The sequence below is a fragment of the Passer montanus genome, unplaced genomic scaffold, assembly GCF_014805655.1.
Source record: "Passer montanus isolate IOZ18808 unplaced genomic scaffold, ASM1480565v1 scaffold66, whole genome shotgun sequence".
In the NCBI taxonomy this organism is placed as follows: Eukaryota; Metazoa; Chordata; class Aves; order Passeriformes; family Passeridae; genus Passer; species Passer montanus.
Genome location: NW_024371704.1, coordinates 1,199,752 through 1,223,915, shown reverse-complemented (window position 1 = coordinate 1,223,915; position 24,164 = coordinate 1,199,752). Strand labels below are relative to the sequence as shown.

Genomic DNA, 24,164 nt, shown 5'->3' with positions numbered 1-24,164 from the left:
GTCACTTCTTCCACAGCCTGGCTTTGTAGATGTGTTTGGAAAACTACAAGCAACAACATTACACATTTACCTCACTTGGAGTAAAGAAAGAAGCAAGCCAAGGGATGCAGCTGCATGTCTGCCCATGTACTCTTTGGTTCTTGTGTTAGAAAACAGACCTGCCTGATGTACTGGAGCTCTAGTAATGAAAATATGCTAAATATTACATTGCACTTGGCATATTGTGTTAGTCACAAGGCAGTGTTACACGGCCTCCATCAGGCATGTGCAATCTTTACTGGTTATATTAGGTAGGTTGGTTGGATTGAAGACCACATTTTCTGTGTTATACAAAATAGCCAAGAGATTTTTCCAGTGTTTTTATTTTATCAAGAGAAATGCCTTTATCTCCAGGTAATTTATGCACTCGTGGTGGGAGAGCTGCCACTAAGGGCATGAATAAGCCATAAATGAATGGAGTTATCAGAAATCCCTGGCCTTACAGATTCTTTTATAAATGGTGGAGGAAATGATTTATAGTCATGGCCTTTAGCATCTCTTGATAAATCTCTCAGTGGGGTTTTCTCAGATTTGTGGTATTTTTTATAATCTCTCACCAAGATGCATGTGCAGTGCAGTAGCTTGTCATGCTCCATTTTGGCACTGTACCCACGTGGAGTTCCCAAAAGCCAAGACCCTCATATTTAGGTATGTCAAGTCACTGCAATCCATTTGATATCTGAATGAAATAATGCCATTTCTTTGGCTGCTGAGTTGGGCAGTCTCATCTCATTGTCTTTCAGTGTTTTTTGTGGGGAAGGAGTCTCAGACTGGGTCACATTTTCCTTTTTTTCCATCCCTCCTTGCATGTTGAATTCTCTCTGGGAGAGAAACACTAAGCTGTGTGCTGAGTGGGGTTGGGTGAAGGGATTTGCATTGCATCAGAAAGCTGTGAAAGATTTTTTTTTTATTTTTTTCTGTAGGAGGACTGCTCTGTTCTGTGTTGGTTCTGCTTTTGGCAGTGTGCTTGCCCCATGAGCTGACCCCCTGTGCAGAGCTGTCTGTTTGGGGAGCTGCACATGAAGCCCTGGTGCACCATCTGCCTTCTGCTCACACTTGTAGCAGTGCTGTCTGGCAGCTTCCTGCAGTGCATGTTGTGAGGAAAGGGATGCTTGATCTTTGTGAGAATTATTCCTAAGGGATCAGGGGATGAGAGGAGATTCCCTGTCCCTCCACTGTACACAGCATTACAAAAAGCATACAAGCTGTTCTGCTGGTACCTTGGACAGCTACATTCTTCATTAGATAAGGACTGACTTTTACTCTGCTCAGTGACAAAAGATCATCCATCAGTTTTTATACTTTCAAGGATCTGTCAGATGATGTCAGGTTTGGAATACCTGCTTAAATAAAGGGGGGTTTGAGTTATTTCTTTATAACCTTTCACAAACCTTGCCATTAGAAGGATCACTTACAGGTTTCAATTTGGATCTGTAAGACAAAGGGAACATTCAGTTGTACTCCAGTAAATCTGTGACTTTAGATGACTTCAGAAATAGAAAGTATGATCATGACACTTCTCTTTTAAGTTTAACAGTTACCAAAATTTAATTTCAGGATTTTCTGTCGGTTCTGACTTCTGAGAAATTTATATCAGACACACCTCAAGCAATGGATGACTTCTTCTGCAATTTCCTGGTCAGATTGGGAATGTCTAGAACCCTTGACTGCTTCCAGACTGAATGGTAAAATAATTTAATTGACCATGTTGCTGTGGGAATTAGATGGTCAGGATTCAAATATTTTTTATATTTCAGGATATTTTTTCAGAAAGCTCTCCTGAGTACAAATATGTAGTGTTTTAACAAACAGATGTATTCTGGTGAAAATGAGGAACCCTTGTTTAAGTAGAATAATCAGAGTATTTATTAATTGGTAATTTTTGGTACAGCAGTTAACAAATATGAATGCTTCTTTATTTTTTAAGATTTAGTTTATACAGTAGTCAGAAGAATAATAAACTCTTGAGGTGTTGCTATCTAGTTTCCAAGCTTTTGTAGACTGCAGGGATTTTGTCCATACTTCATGCAGAAGTTTAAAGGTGCACCTTTGTTTAAATGCATCACTCTCTTGATACATCCTGCAGGATGTATACTTTTTTTACTGTTGATTAAAAATTACATGTTAGGAATGCTGCAAATCTTTGGAGGAGGGCTGAATTGCTTTGGAGCCAAAGATGGCATTTGTCATAAAGTTCTGTTGAAATGCATGAAGTTACAGACTTGCTTTGAACCAACAGGTTATGTTGGAGAAATTCTGGAAATACCTCTCTTTGATTAACCTTGTTCTTAGTTTCAAACATGAGAAGTTCAGAGAGGTATTTTTAGTCAAGTCTCTTGAAATTGTCATTTAAAAACTAGAAAAATTTAGAAACATCTTATTTTTTCATACAAAAGCATTGACGCTTTTAAATTTTCTTAGAAATATTCTCAGGTGTGGAATCTGTGCTCTGGAATTTGCAAGGCTCTGGTCTTACTCATCAATCAGGCATTGCCTTTGGAATTAATAATGATCTGCTTTATGATAGCATAACGATGAACTTAAATGATTTTTTGGAGAAGGAGCACATAGTCTTGTTTTCTTTCTCAACAAAAGAACTGATATGAGTAGCTGATATTAAGTTTGAAGTCCAATAGTTTTTATGTTAAAAGATAATTAATACTAGGCAGATATAAATAGTGACCTTTTTATGAAGCTTACAGCTTTCTTTGAAGCACTTAGAGTCTGAATTTATATCAATGGCAAAATTCAAATTGCTTTTTAACAGAAAGTGCAGGATTTAACAGGCACTATCTTGTAAATTCTTAGCTGTACATAGATTTTTCTCTATAAGTAATACTTTTAATTTCAGTAGCTTTACAAATGAGCTCAGCATGTCAGTATCTAATCTTACTGTATAGAGACTTGCTGCATTAATACCTTATTTCAAAATGTTTCATGTTGGTTTGAAATGGATAATTTACAATATTAATGAAAGTGAGAGCAGATTAGTGTACTCGGGTTCCTCATTATGTATTGGGACGACACTCTTGCTCTCATGCTGTGGTGATCAAGTACTAATGGAATTTAAAATGAGAAATTAATTAACGTAGAGAAAATTTATCAAAAGGCTGGCTTTGAAATTATTGTCTGTCTGAGATCTAAAGGTCACTTAAATTGGACCAAATTGTCTGTGTTTATTTTGGAGTTTGGAAAAACAGCATTACTCTACCCAGATGTATAAAATGCCATGATTTGATTATGGTTTATTTTATGCCAAAACTCTTATTTTTCAATGAAGTAATGAATTATAACAGCTGTAGTGGATTTTTTTTTTTAAATTATGTTTGCTGTTTTGCTTATAAACTTTTTATTCCCATTATACTTCAGGGAATTTTACAGTTAAATTATTTTTTGAATGTCTAATTTTATTTTCCATTCATTTGTTCTACAAGTCTTGATAGGACTTGTGTTGTTTATTGAAGATACTGGATTGACAGCTTTTAAGTATGAAGTGCAGAGGCTGATCAGCTGAATTCCTGCATCTGCCTGTCTCTCCCTCCTAATCCTGAGAGCCCAGATCATCCTGAGCTATCAGTTTGTTGCAGAGCCTCTGTGCAGCTTGATTCCTTTGAAATCCAGTTTCTGGGAGTTATAATGTAAAGTATATAGTAATAATGTATTATTTCCAGTCAGTCTGCACTGAGCTTTGATGACAAAATCACAGTTAACCATCTGTTCCTCAGGTTTCCAGATTCTTGGTTAATTTTTAATAGTGATTTAAGAATTATAACTGAGCAGTTCTAAAAAGCTTAGTAAAATACCTGTGTGTGCATGGAACTAATTTAATTTCCATGTGCAATGACAGAAGTGAGAAGAGCAGCTGTTTGGCAGTCAGCTCAGCATGGAGGAGGTCTGTGAGATTTACAGGACCAGGCTGATGAAAGATAATGAGATTTCTCAGTCCTATTTGCTGTGTGGTTTTTCATTTCTGCTACATGCACAAAAACATTCACTTTCAGTCCTGTTCTTACACAACGGTAGAGTGAATTTATTTGTATTAATTGTGTTTCATGAAAATTGTCTGTCAGAATTTTTAGCTCTGCTGGAGTTGAGGTACATCAATTTTCCATGTTTGATGAGTCTTCGTGCAGATACTTGGTAGTTTTCATGAAGTGTAGTTAGGGCATTCAGTGGAGAAGTACTTCCAGCAAGTGAAGGAGTACAACTCTATGTAGGATTGTGAATTTCTGCCATGAGGCTGCCCTTATCTGCAGTATTTCTGATAAGAATTGTACCTGTGCATCAGTCACTGTTTGGAGGAAAGAAAAAAAAACCCTAAGCTTTTTTCTTAATGCTAAAGCCTGTTCCTACAGTAATTTACTTAAGAAAATAAAGTGATGATAGAATGGATTTTACTGTGGACATATTCAGATGAATTTTTCAAAAACCTTTCATCTGCTGGTGGTGAATGTGACAGCTTAATTCAGAGGGATGAGCATTCCAAGTATCCTCTGAATGCAAATATATAGCTGACTGTAGGAAGTCTTTTGGACAGAGATACTAACATTCACCTTAAGTTTTTTGGAGGATGTTAAGTAAAGGTTGGGTTTTTTTAGAAATGGTTTTTGTTTCAGCAGCATGATTATTGATGAATGATATTGGTGATTGCTGTCTTCAGATTTCAGATCTGCTGCTTATGTCCAGGTGAAGGAGATAGTGTTTAGTATGATTTTTATTTCTATTTACTTCTGTTCTTTTCATACTTCCTTATTACTTGGAAACAAAAAAAATTGCACAGATTCAATATATTTTTCACCTGAAAAGGTAAATAATGTTCATGTTGGTCTTTCTAGTGATCTCCCACCCAGAACACCTTCCCAACAGGGAAGGTGCTTGTGGGGTTATGATGTTTATCTGATTTAAGTTACTTACAGCTCCATGCAGCCTCTGGTGAGCTGATGTCATGGCTGAGGTCTCACTCTTCTCTCTCTACTGTATTCTTATGTTTTACTGACATATCACCAAAAGATGGATAGCCCTAAAATAGGATCCTGAATGAGCAGATGTTATTGGTGGAGCTGTAGAAATTCCTGGGGTGCTACCCAGCATTCCAGGCTGCTTCAGAAACTTTTACTTCTTAAAATCCAAATCAGTCTGTGCAAGTATTTAACTAAAGTGACCTTCAGCCTTCTACATCACAGAATCAAGAGTTCTCAGGGGCTGGTAAAATAGGTAAATATTGGTAAATATAATTAAATAAGGAGAGGGAAAATAAACAGGAAGGAATGAAGATATTTCCCTAGATGAGCTCTGTGTTCCATGTTGAAGATGGCTCAGAATCATTGATCCTTATTATCTGTAGCTTGAGTCCTCAAAAAAACCACCCAAAACCAACAAACTTTGAGATAAAAAGAACTGTGAGTATATACAGATGCTATTTGAACAAGAATTTTTATTTAAGCAATTTAGAAGAAAGGAAGAAAAGAATTGTTTACTGTGAAGTACTGTTATGTGTCCTGTTATGAACAATACACTTTTTAGAATGAAAAGCTGTGGAATTTAGCAGTGTGGTGGGGTAGTGAATTCACTGCTGTGAATTCTTAATGATCATAGAAGGTAAATGCTTTAAGATGGTAAATATTGCTGTGATTCTAGTTTAGGTAAATGCTAGCATGAGAAGGAAAACATGAGTGACGTGAGGAAATGGAAACATGCAATAAAGTAAATAAAAGAAATCTGTTTCTTTTGTACCAGGTATGATCTGGTAGAGAGAGGTGTGTTAAAGGTTGGTGATGCTGGGCTGGTTCCAGACGTGTACATTCGCAACGAGCAACTCGAGACTGAGAATCTGAGCTTGAAGAAAGATCTGGAAAGCTACAGACACTCTGTCAAGTATGTTATTTGAATTTATTGAAACTTTTATATGTGGTAATAGATGGCCAGGTAAAGTAAACCCAAGTGCTTAGTGAAAATTAGTAGGTTCCTGTTTGTTATACTGGCTACAAAGGTTTTTGCTTCTAGGTGACATTTATAATTAAAGTTCAAGTTTTTCTGAGTTCTGTTAGAAATGTAAATCTTAATTTCTTTTATTTGTATTTACTAGGCCAAAAATAATTTTCAGTATCCAGTAATCATAACAAATTACTACAGAGAATCATGAGAGCCTAATAGGTAGAACTAAAAAATAAATTGTTATGTGCATTTTGTAGTACAGTACTATAAATTACAGCTACCACAAACCTTCTGAGTAAGAAAAAAATCACTATACATTTATTCTTCATTTTTTTAATTACAAAAAATCTATCACTCTGGGCCTAGTGGTAATGGTGTGTCATTGTAAATTACCATCATTGATTATATTTGTGTGTACATTGTAGTAGTTTATTCTACAAGTCTGCAGTACTTCAGTCAAGAGAATTAAAATACTTAGGCTATAAAACGGAGAGATGTAGTAGTGAGCCCTATGTCACATGGCCTTTTCTGGGGAATGCTGTGTTTGCACATGTGTGTGTTCATTGAGAATGATGGACTCACTTCAGATTTGCCAGTGTGTGGTTTCAAAACATGGAACTGTAAAGTTAATTCCATCTCTTTGATTTTCCTCAGGATTGCTCAAGTTGCTAATTTTCATTTATGTTGTTCCTTTCTATGGAAAGAAACAAAACTATATAGAAGTTAAATAATCATTGCTGTTGATAATGGTAATTAAATTATTTTCTGATTGTAATGATTTATTACGTTTTAAATTAGTGAATTAATTGGTCACAGTCAAGTAGTTTAATAAACAGTGGCAACAATCAAGTCAGATATGTGTAGTCTAAATACAGTGATGCATGAGGAGACAGACCATAGAGAAAACATTTCCTTTTTTAATCTGCAGCTTCTTTGGATAATGGGTACTCAAAGATTGTGTCTCATATGCGTGGGGGAGAGTAAGAAGCAGTCATGCAGAGTAAAAGAAGGAAGGACAAAATGTGGCCCTCACGAAATTTATCCTTCCTAGTAGTAAATTCAGTGAGCTTTATTTTCTTTTTTTTCCCCCACCTTTTTTCCCTCTTCCTCCCCCTCTTCACCCCTCCTATGTAGCAGACCATTCTGTAACAAAATAACCTGAGTGGATTTTGACTTGATAAGAATTTTCCTGGGTTTGTTTATTGCTACGTGATTATTTAACAATATAAAGCTCAAACTCAGTTCACCACGGTCTGAATGAGCTGGGTTTTTTCCCATAAGAATATCTTGTTACTCCATGGGGTGCCAGAAGAGTTTTAACAGCAGCTGTCTGGTTAAAAGGCTTAAAGATAACATGATAATGTGCAACCAGGAGCAAGCAGGAGAGGGAAAGGAGTGCTGGTATATTGGGTTGCTACAGGCTCTCTGTAAGATAAAATCCCAACATTCAAGTTCAATCCACAACCTGAAACTGGGCCCTGCTTTTTCACATTCTGGTGTTTGTTGGAACCTAAAGTAGCAACACTCTGGTGGCAGATAAATGGATCATGTCACTGGTTTGGTGCTGCAGAGAGGGCACTGAGATTCAGGGCAGTTCTGTGTGAGCACATCTTGTTCACTGGTGTTTCTTGTTACACCCTGCAGGTATTCTGCATGTACCTTGTGAAAACACTGCTGAAACCAGACCCCCACTTTGTCCACTTGCAAAGAGAGCTTTATGTCCATAGTCTGTCGGCTGTTACTGGAATGCAGGATAGGCAGGTGTTAAACTTGGTCTGTGCCAGCAGAACTCTGTCACTACTTCACTTTTCAGCCTTTTCATTTCTAATAGCTTTCAAAGATCTCACTGATACTACTGTTAAACATTCAGCATTTGTGACATTCATTTCATATACATTGTTTTGAATAATCAATGAATTTAACCAGTATTGCTTCTGAAATAATTGAAATGTGTGAAATTGAGTATTTTTGCTGTACTGGACTACAGTGTTCTTTTATGCGTTTTGGATAAACCCTGGTCACAATATTCTATACTAAATCCATTTAGGGTTGTGACTGTTAACAGCATTTTTTCTTGTTCATACATTCAGTAACTTAAATCACTGCCTTTGCTGTGGTAAAGTAAATATTCCAGCAGGAGCCAAAATTACCTGGAGGACAACGTGGGTTTTCAGAGAGAATGACTCAGAAAGCACAATGCCTGAAAGCACAGGAGAAATGCTGATTTGACTGGTTAGAAACCAAGGATTTGGGAGCAAGGAAAGTCCTGTATTTTACTCCATGGATTACTCAGAAAGCACTGATTGAGAGCTACAGTGCTGTGAAATGTATTTGAGGGGAGCTTTTAATTACATGTGGTATTTCTGAGCTTGGTACTCTTGATGGCCATCTTGCAGAAGAGGTGTTATTTGGGACTTAGGCAGTATGGGGGCCCAGGATAAATGACTGTAAACCAATTACCTCCTGCTTTAATGTTGTTTAGCAATTGGTGGAAGACATTTAGTGTCTAGAAGCTAACTGTAATTGTATTTTGGGTATTTTAATACAGTATTTACATGATTGCTTGCAAGCAGGGGGGCAAATTGAGTAAATTGCAGGCTGTTGGTTAGATTTCACTGTGGTGTTTCATTATTTAAAGAGAAAATTACAGTTAGCTTCATTTCCTCTGTATAGTGAGCATGTATTTTTTATAGCTTGTGCAATGTCTGAAGACATCTTGATCTCTCTGCATACATTAAAAGAAATAAATATCAGCATAATCCTTTTACTCCAAAACTAAGTATAGTTATTACCTTAAGGTTCAGATACACTTCTAATCTTTATTTAAAATGATTTCTAAAAATGACCATTGTGTGGTGACAGAAAACAAAATAATTTTACATTAGTTTGCCATGTGACACTAGTTAAAGGGTATCTCAAATGTGCTCCCTTTCTTTTATCTTGAAGGCTGCATTTCTGCTGAGTGTTTCCCTAATGGAAGCATGGGCTTTCCTCCCAATATGCAGGCAAAATTTGTAAATAACACTGAAAATTGTTAACTGTTAAAAATGAGACTTGTTAATTCTAATTCATCAGGTGTTGTCTGGTCACTTAATATTCTGGTAACATTTTTCTGAATTGAAAGTAGATTGCAGTTTCATAACCATGTTAAACTCTGCCTATATGATGATATAAAATCATTGGAATACCAGATATTTTTGTGTTTTCCTATGGCCAGACCCTGTCTGTTACATGTTTATTTAAACATGTGCAGTCAGACAAATGTTGTGTCAGGATAAGGTTGTGTTGTTCATGGGGACTGTGAACTTGGATATTTAAAAGCTCTTTAAATGTTTAGGAATTTCTTATGTAGATGGAATCAAAGTTGTATCAAGCTTTTGCCTGAGGTATGTGGTTGAGTTCACAGCTTCAGTTAGGAAGTGTAAAGATTTGCAGGTACCTTTCTTTCTTTTTTATAAGCATGCTCACAAATACACAACCAGATTTCAGCCAAAGTAATGGTCAAAATAGAATGTAATCCTGGAAGTCGTATTTATTATTTTGGTTAGTGACATTAGCAACAAAATTCCCAGTTCAGCTCCTGTTTCTGTACCAAAATCTAACTATTCCTGCACATATTTTTCCACTTACACCATAGAAAAAAAAAAAGTGCACACTTTTTGTGTTATGCACCATATTTACATGCAGCTGTTTAATTACAGGGTGCATTTAGCATCTTTGCTGCTAAGTGCCACATAAACTGGATAGAGTAAAACCCTGAAAGTATGTGTTTTCTAAGACTGTCTTTATTTCAGTTAAAATTTTAGGCTACAATTTGCAGCATCTTGGGGAATGTAGCCCTACCTAAATTCAGTGGAATCAGGGCTTGTAACTTGTCTCTGAAGATCCCTACTTGGGTTTGTTGCACCCTGTCCTATTTTGCTATTTTAACAGAAGTACTTGCTTGGGAGAAGTTTAAATGGAGAGACCTGCAGACCTTGACATATATCTTCCCTAAAAGAAATAGATATTGGCTTTTCTATGGGTGCAGCAGCATCTTTTATGCTCAGAACAAGCCATCTGCTGAGCTCTGAAGGGGCAGGGTTTGCATTCAAGGTCTTTATGGCAAGTCAGATTTTGAGTGTGGTGTCGTGAGGGAGTTGTTTCCCAGAACCATCCTGAGACCACTGATTCATTTACCTCTCAAATGTCTGTAGAAGCCTGAGCAGAATCATTAATGTGGGCTGGAGCTGCTCTGTTTGCCAGCTCGTGGTGTGTGTGCACAGCAGGATGTGTGTGCCCGGGGCTCCTGGGAGGGCCAGCCCTGCCAGCTTTCACCCAGAGCTGCTGCCAGGAATTCACTGGGCTCTCCTTCAGCCAAGCACCAATGCACACAGAAATGCACACGTGTCACTCTGGCGCTTTGAATGGGGAACTTGCATATACAGCAAACATCAATTATTTGTATTAATAAATGATCTGTATTTTAAATTATTAAATATAATGCCCTGGTCGTTATGGATCTTCTTCCTGGACCTCTGATTTTGGCATACTCAGTTTTCATTTTGGTTTTACCTCATTCTTCAGCTCTGTTTGCAGAGGAAATGAGCTTTATTTCTGCAAGAAGCAAATATCTAATTTTAGTGCAAGTTAATTTCAAGCTTCCTCTGCAATTAAACAATTCATCTGCTAATCTTTCCTGCCAAATCCATATCAGTAAAGGCAAGGAGAAAATGTACTGAATATATGCAGGGTATTTTCTTTTTAAGTTTATGGAGCAGAGCACCTCAGGGTGTCCCATGGTTGTGTGTAGAATGTGCTCAGAGAATAACAGGTTGTCAGTATATTTACAATTAATTTTAAAACAGAGTCATTTTGCTGCCTGCTCCCACATCCAGGGAGCACCTGGGACAGGTTACAAACATGATTGAAGAGAGCCTAAAACATTTTTGGCCCCACCTTTTTCAGAAGGCTCTCCAAATTAATCTGCAAGGCAACAATACAAATGTGATGTAAATATTTTTTAAAAGTCAGTATTTTTGGTCTATTATCAGTATTATCAATACACTTTTACACAGAATTTTAAAGAAGAGGATTAATTTTTGTACCTCCACGAGACTCCTTGTGCTTAGCATAAAGTTGACCTCAACTCTGAGATTTATAATCCCAGAATCCCTATGGATTCTGTGTGAAGGATCTGAGGGAAATGGAAGAGTACCCATGGATCTGAGCCTCAGCTGACAGCAAAAAGACCTCAAAAGTGCATATTCTCCAGCACAGGTTGTACTACCAAGAACTTCCAACTTAGCTACAGTAGACATGTGCAGATCTGAAAATTAATTCCATACATATTCCATATGTATCCTTGATGTAATTCAGAGGAGGAGACTAACACTGCTGCCCTGCATTTTCTGTTTTTCACACAGCAAAATAGAAGAGGCTCTCCTAAAAATGGAGAAAGAACGAGACTTCCATCGAATGAATCATAAGCGAGTGGTCCAGGAGAGAAACAGGCTGGTTTGTGACTTGAAAAGGTACAAAAGAATTTTAGTTGCTCTACATGTAGCATTAAATACAACATTTTGAATTGTTGCCTGATGATGAGATAACACTAAGGAATCTGAAGTGAGTCTAGCTGCCTTTTGGTATATCCTGGTAAACAGCAGCTCCATGTGACCATCGTGCCACACAGATCAAAGAATTTCCAGTGATTGGATGCAATATGCATTAATGAATAAATAGTATTTCTAATAATTGGGAACAAAAATGAGGGGCGTTTTGTTTGTTTGTTTGGGTTTTTTGGTTTGTTTTTTTTTTTTTTTTTTTTAACCCAGATCTTTTGCCATGAATAGGTGGTGATTTCTGGTTTTGCCCGTTTTAAGGGTAACTGATCACACCAAGTTCAGAGCCTTTGCATTCCTGCTTCTCATACTTAGCATTTTCTGTCATCTTGAACTTTGAGTAGGAAACTTGCTATGTTGCTTTGGTTGCAAATAAGCCCAAACCAGTCCATTGCTACTGATTATAATGATTTAATTTCTAAATAGGAGCCGAGTTTAGAATCTTTTCATTGCATGTGTTTTAAAATAACACTGGGGAGAGGCTTACAGAGAGCTGCAGTCAATTCCCTGAGTTCTGTTGGTATTGTTACCCACCAGTGCATGTAATAGCAGCTCTACATCCCCACCCTTGCAATGCATGCATGCTGATTCCAGGGAGCACTCTGCACTGATTTCTCCTCTGTGACTCAGCATTTTGCAGGATGCAGTGATTCTGGAGCTGGTGGTGTCACGTGTTTCTTGTCTGAATCTTACTTTGTCTGAAGAATTAAAGTGCATAAATATTCACAGTGTAATGCACAGTGAAGAAAGAAATCAGGATTATATTATGACTGGTTTGTCCAGATGAGGATCTTATTTGGCAGTCAGATAACAGCTGTAGTTCTCTTTCTTCTAGTGAAATACAATCCATTTGTAAGAAAACAAATTAGCCAAAATTTATGTGTATAAAGGATTATCAAAAGGACAAAATTGGATGGGTTGTTTTAAGATGTGACCAAACAAGCTGTGAATCCTCTTATTCATTCATCTAACTTTTTTTTTTTCCCCTTTGTTGTGGTATTGCAGTTGGTTGGTTATTGCTGTCTTCTCTGTGTTGACCTTTTGGTAATTTTACTCATTTGTTTGGGGAGGGGAAAAGTTATGCAGATATAAATCTCTGATTTAACTCATCTGTGAGGAATAATTTTTCCTCCTCTTGCTCACAGGCTGAAGGAACATTATGCATCCTATGAACCAATGCTGAAGCAGCTGTCAGAAAAATACCAGAATTCACTGACGCAGAAAATGTTAACCAGTTTGGAGAGAGACAAAGCAATGGGGCAGGTAAAAATGTAGTGAATACCACTTGCACAGCTGTAAGGAGCTTCTGGTTTTCTCTTTGGTAAAGCTTAGGCAGTATTCTGAAGCAGAATACTTTGTGAGTTGCGTGATTTGGTGAAATATTAGCAAAGTAGGTGAAATATGGTGCCACAGAGTAATAGATGTCTGTGTGTACTTGCTCAGTGCAGCTCTTCATGAGCCAGCAGTGACACATTCTCATGCTTCCATCTATGCCTTTGGAAGTACTTCTTTTAACTTCCTTTATTACTGTCAATTATTTTATTATTTTCCTAAATATATCCAGGAGTGACCTGCTAGTTTAGAAAAAAAATACATGAAGAGATCAGAGACAGTTTTTCTGTCTTGAGTGGAATATTTGAACATTATTTTTTCTTCTCTAATCTTACCTGATTGCATGTGTTTAAGGAAAGAAGTAGAAAAAAAAAAGAAAAAACCTTACCCAAATTATATTTTATATAGATATATTTTATACAATAATATTCCTGCAGTTGTTTCAGCAGTAGCATCAATTATATGTGGGTAAAATGAAAGGAATTTACCATGCTCACACCCTCTCCTGATCATCCTCATCTCTTATTTCCTCCTTTCCTCTGCCTCCAGTTTCTGGTCACCTCAGGGCTTACTTATGGAACAGTGAGGATTATAGGTTTGAAATTTCAATAAGGAAAAGAAAATGCCCTAGAGAAAAAGAAAGTGTATGCCCATATGGAGTTCTGCTGAATCAGGAGTACAAAACATGGAACAGTTCCAATGCTAAGAAATTTCAGGGGCATATATATAGATACACACACATATATATATATATATAGTGTGTGTGTGTAGAACCTCTGCAGTTATGAACTGTATTCATTCCAGAACAATGAGGTTTTTGTAATGCTTAATACCATATTTTGTGATATTTTGTTGTGACAAAGCTGTAAGTCCTATTGTGCCATTAAATTTGAGCTCAGTGCAGTGACAGCAGTTCTAGAAGTTGCTGGTGTAATCAGAACCCTGATATTCTGTATGTCTGCATTGTTTTAATAGAGTTGTAAAAGTGTTTTCAGAGATTCTGGGTGGCTTGTGTTCTGCGCTCTGGGTCTTTCCAAAATCTTGAATTACGAGTTATGAACATAACTTAGAGACAATAATCAAGACTCTAAAACTACACATGGAATTAATGAAGTACACCAGCATGAGTTCTTTGTGTTGTGAACAGACACTTCAAAAGTAATGTTTTCATATTGCTTCCTCTTGTTCTTTTCTCTTTTTAAAATTAGGTTATAGGTTTGCAGGCTGCGTTAGAAAGTTTGGAGTCTGGATATACTAAGAAGATCTGTGAGACAAAAGGTAAAATATTCTCATCACCAGGCTCAGACTGGTTATGGGTTTTGTTTTTGTTGATGTGATGCATCTCAAAATATGGTGTAACAGTAAATCAAAAATACTGGCACTGCATTTTATCAGCTGACCTGGTGTCTGAGCAGAAGTTTTATCATTTGAATATTTTATTCTGAAGTGTGTTCACTAAGGAGAGTGAGATTGCTGAAGGCAATGTGGAATATATGAGTAACTTGGAAGGACTTGGTCCTAGCAATCTATTTTGACTTTGTTACTGTATCTGCTGATATTCCCTTTTTTGTGTGTGTGCATGTGTTCTTTCCCAGCTCACCCCTCAGAAAGCATACACTGTGGTCTGGAAACATTTTGAAAATCCTTGTATTATGAAATTCAGACTCTCATTTTTACAGAAGATTGCTAAGATGATATAATACCTGCTGGAATAGTATCTGTGTGGCACCACACTACTTCCCTGTGTAATTTTTACATTATTTTTTCCTAACTCCATCAGGAAAACCCTAGCAATTCTGCTTTCCTAAGTAAATGAAGCTCATGCTATCACATTCTCAGACAGCATCAATCCCACTAATAATTTAGGGCCTATTTTTCAGTTGCAGCTACATTGGATAGTAAGATAAGTTTCAAAGAAACCAGGTTGTTTAAATTCTCCTGAAAGTAAACGGGATGGTGCAAAAGGGAAGTGGTGAGCTCCATCTTCTGACAACAGAGTATTCACATGTGAGGGGGATTTGGCACCTGCCTTAGTCATGAGCAGAACTCTTATCAGAGAGAACTGTTTACTTGAAGTTAGAGAACCCTACAAATACTATACAACTTCCAGGTGAAGAATATGTTCCAATTATGGCAACTTCAATATCGTTTTGTGGTTTGGTTTTTGGTTTTTTTTTCCCCCATATGTTGAAGCCTAAACCTCCTTTGGTACTTGTGATATACACCCCAGGTGAAAAGCCAGTGAGTTACTCCAGCCTTTGGCAATCAAGCTTCATTAGTTCCCATGTTCATGGAATTTCTGCCATTGTGTGAAGTTCCTCTAGAAAACACAAGGCTGAGAAAAAGAATAGTAGGCACATAAATTTATTTTGGGGTTTTTGTTTGTTTTTTTTTTGTTTGTTTGTTTGTTTGTAGTTGAGTGAAGAGGCTAGGAAGCATTGTCATAATTTCCTTTTAAGATATCCTCTGGTTTGAGGATTTATAGTATGGGATCTTCCCTGTGCTCAGAGAAAAAGAATAGTAGGCACATAAATTTATTTTGGGGTTTTTTTTTGGTGTTTGTAGTTGAGTGAAGATGCTAGGAAGCATTACCATAATTTCTTTTTAAGATATCCTCTGGCTTGTGGATTTACAGTGTGGGATCTTCCCTGTGCTTGTGTTTTACAGTGTGGATGGATCTGTCTCCTTTTCATATTAAAAATACTTCTGTTTGTTGTTGGATTCTAAAAACCACTCTCTGGCTGTTCAGTCTTGTTTATTCTGCAGAAATCTTGAGAGCACTTTGTAATACCAAGAAGTGACAAGCAAGGGAGCCATTTGATAAAGAATTATATAAAAAAATCCCTTGTCAGTCTCCAACACAAATTAAGCTCATCAGCCACCCACATGCTTCTACAAGTCTTAATTTTCTTCATACCTTGGGTATCATAAATTAATCACTATTTCAATTCATTTTGTTTCAGTGCCTTGTCCTCTAATACTACATAATTTTTATTGCCCTCTGTAGGTCATACTCATGTTTCAGTGGGTAATATTGTCGCTTTAAAATATTTTCTGCTGCCTCTTGAAAAGTAATCATATTCTTATTTGTGAGAGAGTATAATCCTGAGAAATGTGGATTTCTCGTGGATACTGGGGAAATGTTGTGCTTAATTTTTCTCAAAATTCAGATTGCTGTTGGAGTTGGAAATCTGAGCTATAAGATTTCCAGCTGTACTTTTCAGTCTTCTGGACTGACTTCTGTGCAGTGGGTCACTTGAGTTAGAGGACAGTGCACAGAGTGGCAGATGATCCTTGGCCAAGCTGAGCTGCCCCTCCTGGCAGGTGTCTGCTGTCACTGCAGAGCCTGGAGGAGGGAGGAGGGCTCTGCCCAGCCCTTCACTGCTCCTGAGGCTGCATTTGTCCCACAACCTGACCTGACTGTGGAACACCTGGAATGCTGGCTTGGCTGGAGGGCACTGAGAGTGGCTTTTAATTAGTTTTGGATTTGCTGAACTGTGAGGTTCTGCACATCTGCTGAAAGCAGGAGAGGAACTTTTTACAAGGACATGTGGTGGCAGGACAAGGGGGAATGGCTTCATGCTGAGAGATAATAGGTTTAAATTAGAAATAAGGAAGGAATTCTTTCCTGTGAGGGTGGTGAGGCACAGGGTGCCCAGAGAAGCTGTGGCTGCCCCATCCCTGGAAGTGTCCAAGGCCAGGCTGGACAGGGCTTGGGGGAAGCTGGGATGGTGGAAGGTGTCCCTGCCCATGGCAGAGGGGTGGAAGTGGATGAGCTATAAGGCACCTTGCAACCCAAACCATTCAGTGATTGTGGGTTTGGTTTTAGTTTGGGGCTGCTTTTTTTCTCTCTGAGTCATATAGTGCAGAATAAAGAACAAAGGGGAACTTCTTAGTATTCACAGTGAGTTGGCATTGTAAATTTGTATCTGGCAGCTAGGTAGAAAAAATTAACAGTACTTAATTTTAGCACAACTATTCTTGACTTTATTACTCAGGCATTTGATGTGGGAGCTTTCATCCTGCTGCATTTCAAGCAATTGAAGATAGCATCCACAATACAGAGCATGTAATTTATTTACTAGCAGTTTTTGCTGTCTCACTGTCAGGCTGCTGTTCAGCTTTGTACAGAAATCCTTCAAGAGAAGAACATTTAAATTTTTAAGACACCTAAAGAAACCTAATTCTTGCTTTGCTTGTTTCAAATTGATATGAAGGACATGTAGTAGTTGGAGAGGAGCTAGTTAGCAATTATTTTTAGGACTTTGTCATCCCATGGGCTGGTTCTCTCTCTCTGATGCCCAGTCAGAAATCACCTCTGAAAAAAAATTGCACTTTGAGTTCAGATTACTTTTTAGAAAGTAGTGGATTTTTTTCTTTTTAAGGAGACTTGCATTAAAAATTGGCTGTGTTTTAAATCTGGTCCTTCCTGATATGGTAGCAAGATCATACATAGAGGACTCTAATTATCAAAGTGAGAGAGCTGAGGTATTTTATTTAGGATATTGGTGTGTACTTACAGTGCTTGCACTCTTCCTTACAGATCAAAACAGTGTTAAGTGATGCTCTGAAAAAAGACCCCTTTTGCCTGCAGGAGTTTAGCAGTGCTGACTGTGGCTTGCTTATAAACCTAAGTGAGCACTGCTGTGGCAGCTGGTTCTAAACATGTTATAAAACTGCTCATTGCTGAGTACTCTTCTTGTATTTTCTAAAAACAACAGCTGCTTATTTATTACCCAATTATATTCAGAAGTTGAACTCAATGAGTTTCTTTACTCATGGTTGAATTAACTCATTGCTAAGACTGTTAACTGTGCTTTTCCTTTCCTTGATCTGATGCAATTGCAGTTAGAAGGTCATGCAAAAAGAAATTTAAAATTAGCCTGGTTGTGCCATTCCACGTGTAATGCAATCAGAATAGAAAATTTGAACCTAAGCTGTTGACATCTGAGTGCAACAGTTCTTTGGAACTCATTCTTTCTTTTATCATAGTTACTGACTTTTAAAGCTGCAGAACTGTCAGAACACTGTTGCTTTATAGGCATGTCTATCTCAAAAGGACCAACAAACCAAATATTCTGTGAGCAGCATGCTAGTGGATAGCAGTTACTAAGTGAGTAGCAGGTTTTAGACTTGCAAACCAATTTTGCTGTTTACTTTTCCTCAGAGACAGTTATTAGTCACAATATCTGTGACAGTAGCTTCAACTTTTAAAGCACTGAGAATACAGAAATACAAAAGTTTTTTTTTAATCCATGCATAGTTCTTTCCACCAGTTCCAGTTGTACTCAGGTTGGATATACAGGAAGGTATATCAGGAATTCCTTGTTTGAAAGGTTGGCAGAAAGTGGAGGGAAACAAAAGCAGTTATGAGCTGTAAACCAGAAGATTGCATTGGTGGTGGATACTGGATAGGATGCAGTGAGCTCTGAGGGGTGTGAAAGAATGCATCCATTTCCCTGTGACTCTCTGTGTACTGCAAGATGATTGCATTTTTGGGGCCAAGTCTAGGCTACCCTTTAGATAAGGTGAAGTTATTTGTGGAGCAGAGATACATGTAGCCCTGGAATACTTTATATGGATGACACAGTAACCCGGAAAATTCCTTACTTAAAGTGGTGTTTCTTTGAGAATTTCACCTTTCTTGCTAATATAAACTAAGGAGATAACTTCCAGAAGAGTAAATAAAAAGCATTCTGATGATATTTTTCTTGGTTTCTTTTTTGGTAGGCCATGATTGTACAAGGAATGAAGGGTTTGAAGGTCCCACCCAGAAGGCTCTTCGGGAAGCCAGGCAGCAAAAATTCCTTGTTGTTGCAAGCTCTCCCTGTGATTCAGATGTAGAGGCAGAGAAGAAGATGGACAAGAAAGATCTAAAGGTACTGTGTTCTTTCCAGCTGTAAGTATCAGTCCCCTTTATACAGGTGAAAGGCATGTGTCCAATGTGATTAAAAGAAATCCTGCTTAGCTGAAGTAAATAGGACAGGTAGGTAACAAGTTTAGGGTTTTTTTAATATAAGTTTCTATCACAATTAAATTTTCAAGGAATTACAGGAACTCTGGTTAATTGAAGCTAGCAGTCTACTTTTTGAGGATCCAATGTAATCACCTGGCAGAGGAGGAGCTGTAATTGTTACTGGCTGTAATTGCTTCTTGCTCTGTTCTGTTTCTTTTGTAACTTGAGAAATCCTGTTGTGTTCCTAATGCTTGCTAACTTTTCCAGCATTTCACACTGTTTCCAGCTGGGACTAAAAGGGAAAAAATCTTCAAGACTAAGGACAAAATCCTGGTAATTTCCTCATAATCAGAGCTTCTAAACCTGAGTATACCAGATGTGAATTACTGCTTCAGTTAGAAAGTTGTGCAAAATCAAAATTAATTCCTGATTGATTTTTATTATTATTATTATGGAAAAGAATGTTTAATTTATTCTAATTGTTTTATTTATTGACATTGTATTTTGGGACTACATAACAATACTTTTTATTTTTCCAAATTAGGGTAAACATTGTTGTCCTAGGGTGATGTTATGAAGGCACAGAACGAAATATCCAACATAAACAGAACACACGATTGGGGATACAAGCATCATAACATCACCCTAGGACAATTGTAATATCTAAAATTTCAGAAGCTCTCAAAACTGTTGCACTGCTCTATTTTTGTTTGAGAACCATAGTTAGAGTTTAAACTGTGAGGAAAAGCTTTAGTTGATGATATAGTCAGAAGCAACTTCAATCTTTCAATCTTTCCCTGTCTCCACACGAATATGTCCATGGTAATTAATTTTTGTAGGCTTCGGGCTGGCTTTGCAAGGGCATTTCGTCTCTTTTGCTTTGGCAGTGCACCTCTCCACAGGCAAAAGTAGCATTTTAGTTCTGTTTTCATTATTTTTTCTGCTCCTGAGACCTCAAATTAAAAAAAAAATCTGTATCCATATCTCTTCTGTTGCTTACTGAAACATTTTTCACCATGTATAACAAAAATTTCTCCATACTCTCCCCACACCTATTAACATCTGAGTCATTTGCCAGTCAGTCCATCTCCACTTTCCCTGGTTTTCATGCAGTGGTGAAAAACTTCCATGCTGGACTCTTAGAGATACCTCCTCTCTTCATTCTGGCTTGTGAACAGATACAGTTTTGTAATCCAAGAAGAAATAGTTTTTGTTTTTCTGTTTCTACTGAAGTCATCAGGATTTTTATGGAAAACTTGAGCAGAGTTATGCTTCACCCCCAAAATATAAACTCTGCACAGGTAGTGTGTGCCTGTCTGGCTCTTGTTCTTTGAAATTCATGAGCAGTTAGCTGACTGGTTCTGGCAAGCATCTGTGTTTTTACAGATCTTATGTTTCCCAAAGGAGTCCCACCAGAGGCCCTGATGTCTTTATTTAATCAATGGATTAGAAAACTGGGCTAGTTCCAGAAATAAGGCATCAGAAAATATGGGCATGTGTGAATTTTCCATGGCTAAGCAATAGTCTGAAACTTTAGGTGTGAGATTAGCATCTCTTCCAAATGGAACAATAGTTCTTTTTCACCTCACTTTTCCTGGATCTATTATTTCTAAATATTTCCTTTCCTCTAATAAAAGATTCCAGCTTGGATAGTTCATGTGGATAACTGCTTAGGATGTAAGAAATAAATGACAGAGGGAATGATGAATGTCTAGAGTGCAAAGAGGTGAGTTAAAATTGTGTTTAGAACAGAAGAGACAGAACTCTGTCCTGTAGTGCACATTTATTGAACTACAGTTCTAATCCAATGTATTGAATTAAAATGGTGTGTTCTTATTCAAGTGTTTAGGTGTCTTAACTATTTGTTCCCATCCAAAGGATGAGGCATAAAGGAGAGCCTTCCCTTCCTTAGGTGAATTTCTGTGATACTTGGAATTGAGCTTGTGTGGTGTCTCATCTCCTCTGACCTATATCAAAAATCTTTTAGAGTTCTGCTGTGTGTTAGAATCTTTCTTAAAATGATTCAGTGGGAATGAACATGAACATCTACTGAAAAGTGCTCCAAAAGTGATTTAAATGTTTTATTGGGAAGGGTGAAATTGATTTATATTTATTGAGATTATGATTGATTTAAATTCTCTTTATACCACAAAGGAACTCGGAGTTTTAGAGCATGAATTTCGTCACTTTCATTGAGTTTGGTGAAGAATATAGAGAAGAAATAAATGCAATTGAAATCCTTTTTTGAAATTGCAAAAATGCAATTGAAATTGCATTTGCATATGCATTTACAACAAAATAGAAAAAAAGAGAGCAGAAGATGTGGAAAATCTGGGTAAAATTCACTGTCTAGTATTGTCAGGCCTGCTTCAGTAAATGTAAGTGAACTTTCAAAGCTTACAAAAGTTTAGAGTGAACATGTTATCCAATTTATAATTTCAGACACTTGGATTATATCCCATTCAGTAAAAAGCCACTATATTGTCATGAGATTGTATCCTTGAGACAAAATTATAAATGTTTGTATTAACTGTACTGTTACATAGCAGTGAACTGTGGTGATGGGAATGATTTAACATCTCTTCTGTGTCTGGTAGCTAAAGAGTGATCTAACAAATGCCTGTGCTTTTAAGCAGATGCAAATATGAGTCATAGCTGAGCTAGAACATTTACTTCAAGGACAGACATATATTGTGTTGCTGCAATATCCTGTAAAAGCTGACATGTCATTTAAAACACAGAGTCCCTTTGATGTGAAGTTTATCACTGAAACAGTAAATGGAAAAGCAACAGGATTTTTTTTTCCTAAGAGAATGCATTCTCCTGATTTTACAGCCTTTGTTATGAGACTGAATTAAATTGTAGTAACAGACAATTAGTCTAAACTATTTACATATCTGGCCCTTAATAAGCCAGTATCAATAGTGTAAGTAGTCGTAGATTAAGAATGTGCACAGAGTACTACTTTAAACATTTAAATTAATTAAAATGCACTCACAGGTCATTACAATTGTAGAGAACCTTTGATAATGTGAATTTCATTATGCTCTTGAAAACTTTCCTATTTTTATTCTCTCAGGTTCCTTTCAGAGTACATTCTATGTTTGATTGCTTTTAAAAGTAATCTTAGCAGGACAATTGCAGCTACTTTATGTTCACTAAATTATATTTCTACATGTATTCCAACCCAATTTAATTTTCTCAAGTTTTACTTGCTGTAAAACTTTATCTAAAGGTGAGTTGGACATTTCTGGAGTTGAGGAATTAACTGTTTCTGTAGAACAGATTTTGCAATTATGGCCATTGTGTATATTAAAAATAGAGAAGTAAAATCCAGTGATCATACAGATATGGCTTTTGTCATTAATAATTCTTTGGGTTAAAATATGACATGGGTACATGTATAACACTGAAGTTTCTCCTCATTCTATGGAAAAAAAGATGACAAAATTTACAACAACTGCAGTTCCTCTGGTCTCAGGTAGAAGGGGAGATGAAACCAAGTGATTACTTAATCAGATTATTGAGTTTGAATATAAATTAGCACAGGTGTATTGGGGACAGAATTGGAAAGATGGTCCCAAAGCAGTTAGGGAGGGTTGTAAATGAAACAGACAGTCACTTTGTGTTTGTAATAATGTGGCTAAGAAAACACTGATTTGGTATTCAGAAGAGAGTAGGTGACTGACAGATAATAGTGGGAATGCTGATTTCTGCAGCCTTTCCCTGGGATAATAAAACTGCAGACATGGAGCTAAGAAAATTGATACAAGTTACCCAAATATAAGACTGCAGCCTAGAGAAAGGAAAAGGAAATACTATGTCTGTGTTTCAAATGAGATAAAAAGTAAAAGCTAAGAAATCATAGACTAGACACTATTACTTACATTCCTAAGGAAGCTGGCAGTGTATAACTGAAATTTTGCTCTGTCTGCAAGAAAGCAGGGAAAGAATTAACCAGGAAAATGGGTTTGCAAGGAAAAATTGTTTAAATCCAGTCTATATTGCATCCATGGAAGGATAAGAGGTACCATGGATAATGTACAAGAGCACTTAGGTTTTAAAAAGGCTTTGGATACTGTCTCACAGATTAATTCCTGTGAACAACTGTGGAAATTTGGCCTGACAATTTATTTTTTTTTTTAAATTAATGGAAAATAGATTAGGAACATGCAGATATACTGAAGAGGCTTTTTTGCAGGGATATATTGTCCTTAATGATCTGGAAAATGGAACAGAAAATAAGCTGACAGAATTTGCAGACCAAGTGGCCTGGGTTTGGTGGGGCTGGAACAGTGAGTGCAGCTGAGGACAGGAGTGGAATTCCAAAGCCATTGGAGAACTGATCCAAAGAAATAAAGACAATGGAAGAAGAGGTACAAAACTCTGCCTTTAAAATATGATCCAATGTACAAATAGAGATAAAGAAGATTAGAAAGAGTTGATCATTAGCTTTTAATTAGAGTAAGCTCTAGGGTATGTTGTGTAAAACAGGCTTAACATGAGTTGAAAACCACATAATATTGTGGGATAGCTGAACACTGTGCTGCAGTGTAAACCAGGAATATTGCCTGGAGCATGTGGAATATTCCTCTTGCTAGTTTTACGTGGCATGTGGCTTTGGCTGCAGTTTTGTGTGCACTCTGATCACAGCTCTTCAGGAGAAAAGTGCAGCATCTACACCAGAGCAGTAAGAATGATTAGAAGTCCATGAAACTGTCAGAGAAAGAGTGAAAAGCGAAATTGGGTAATGTACAGAAAAGAACCCCAAGGGGAGACAGGATGCATCCTTAAAATAGAAAAGAATTCTGTTTAAAAAATCAGAAATAAAACCAAAAGCAAATCCAAAATTACAAAACAACTTGTTAGAACAAGTAGTAATAAAGTAGAAATTCAGTAAGTCATTCAGAGTACAGTGTGTGTTTAGCAGCAAAGAAAATGTATATCCTTAGAATATGATACCTCTTCTACTTACAGAATTAATGTTCTGTGACTCAAATGTATAGAGTATGATCCAAGATTAACTGGATGTAATCTAAAATGTGTCCTTTAGTTGGTTTGGATGGAATTTAATTTAAGAGAATTACGTGTTGTGTTAAGCAATTCTGTATTTTTTTAAAAAATATTTTTGCTATGGACTTGAAAATGGTAAAAAGAAAGCTGCGTTTTAGGTGAAATTCATGCATTTTTAAAAAGTTGTCTATTGTATTATGTAATGTAATAGATAATGCGATGATGGCTTTAGTTTTAGGATTTGCTCAAATGTCTTTAAAGATCTTGGGCCTACATGGGGGAAATGAGAA

At 37.0% G+C, this 24,164-nt stretch overlaps 1 protein-coding gene across 3 annotated transcripts in view; it reads left to right on the top strand.

The window, feature by feature from the left end:
* The window catches only part of SPAG16 (sperm associated antigen 16), a 360,194-nt gene that overhangs the window by 6,237 nt on the left and 329,793 nt on the right, over nucleotides 1–24,164 (top strand). For 2 of the 3 annotated variants that reach the window (XM_039728694.1, XM_039728693.1), the window contains exons 4-9: nucleotides 1,597–1,724; nucleotides 5,776–5,913; nucleotides 11,379–11,486; nucleotides 12,719–12,836; nucleotides 14,114–14,183; nucleotides 18,636–18,784. In XM_039728694.1, coding sequence (XP_039584628.1) covers nucleotides 1,597–1,724; nucleotides 5,776–5,913; nucleotides 11,379–11,486; nucleotides 12,719–12,836; nucleotides 14,114–14,183; nucleotides 18,636–18,784 — 711 coding nt within the window. Of the gene's footprint in view, nucleotides 1–612; nucleotides 688–1,596; nucleotides 1,725–5,775; nucleotides 5,914–11,378; nucleotides 11,487–12,718; nucleotides 12,837–14,113; nucleotides 14,184–18,635; nucleotides 18,785–24,164 lie in introns of those variants that run through there. The other variant, XM_039728695.1, reaches the window with a different exon arrangement.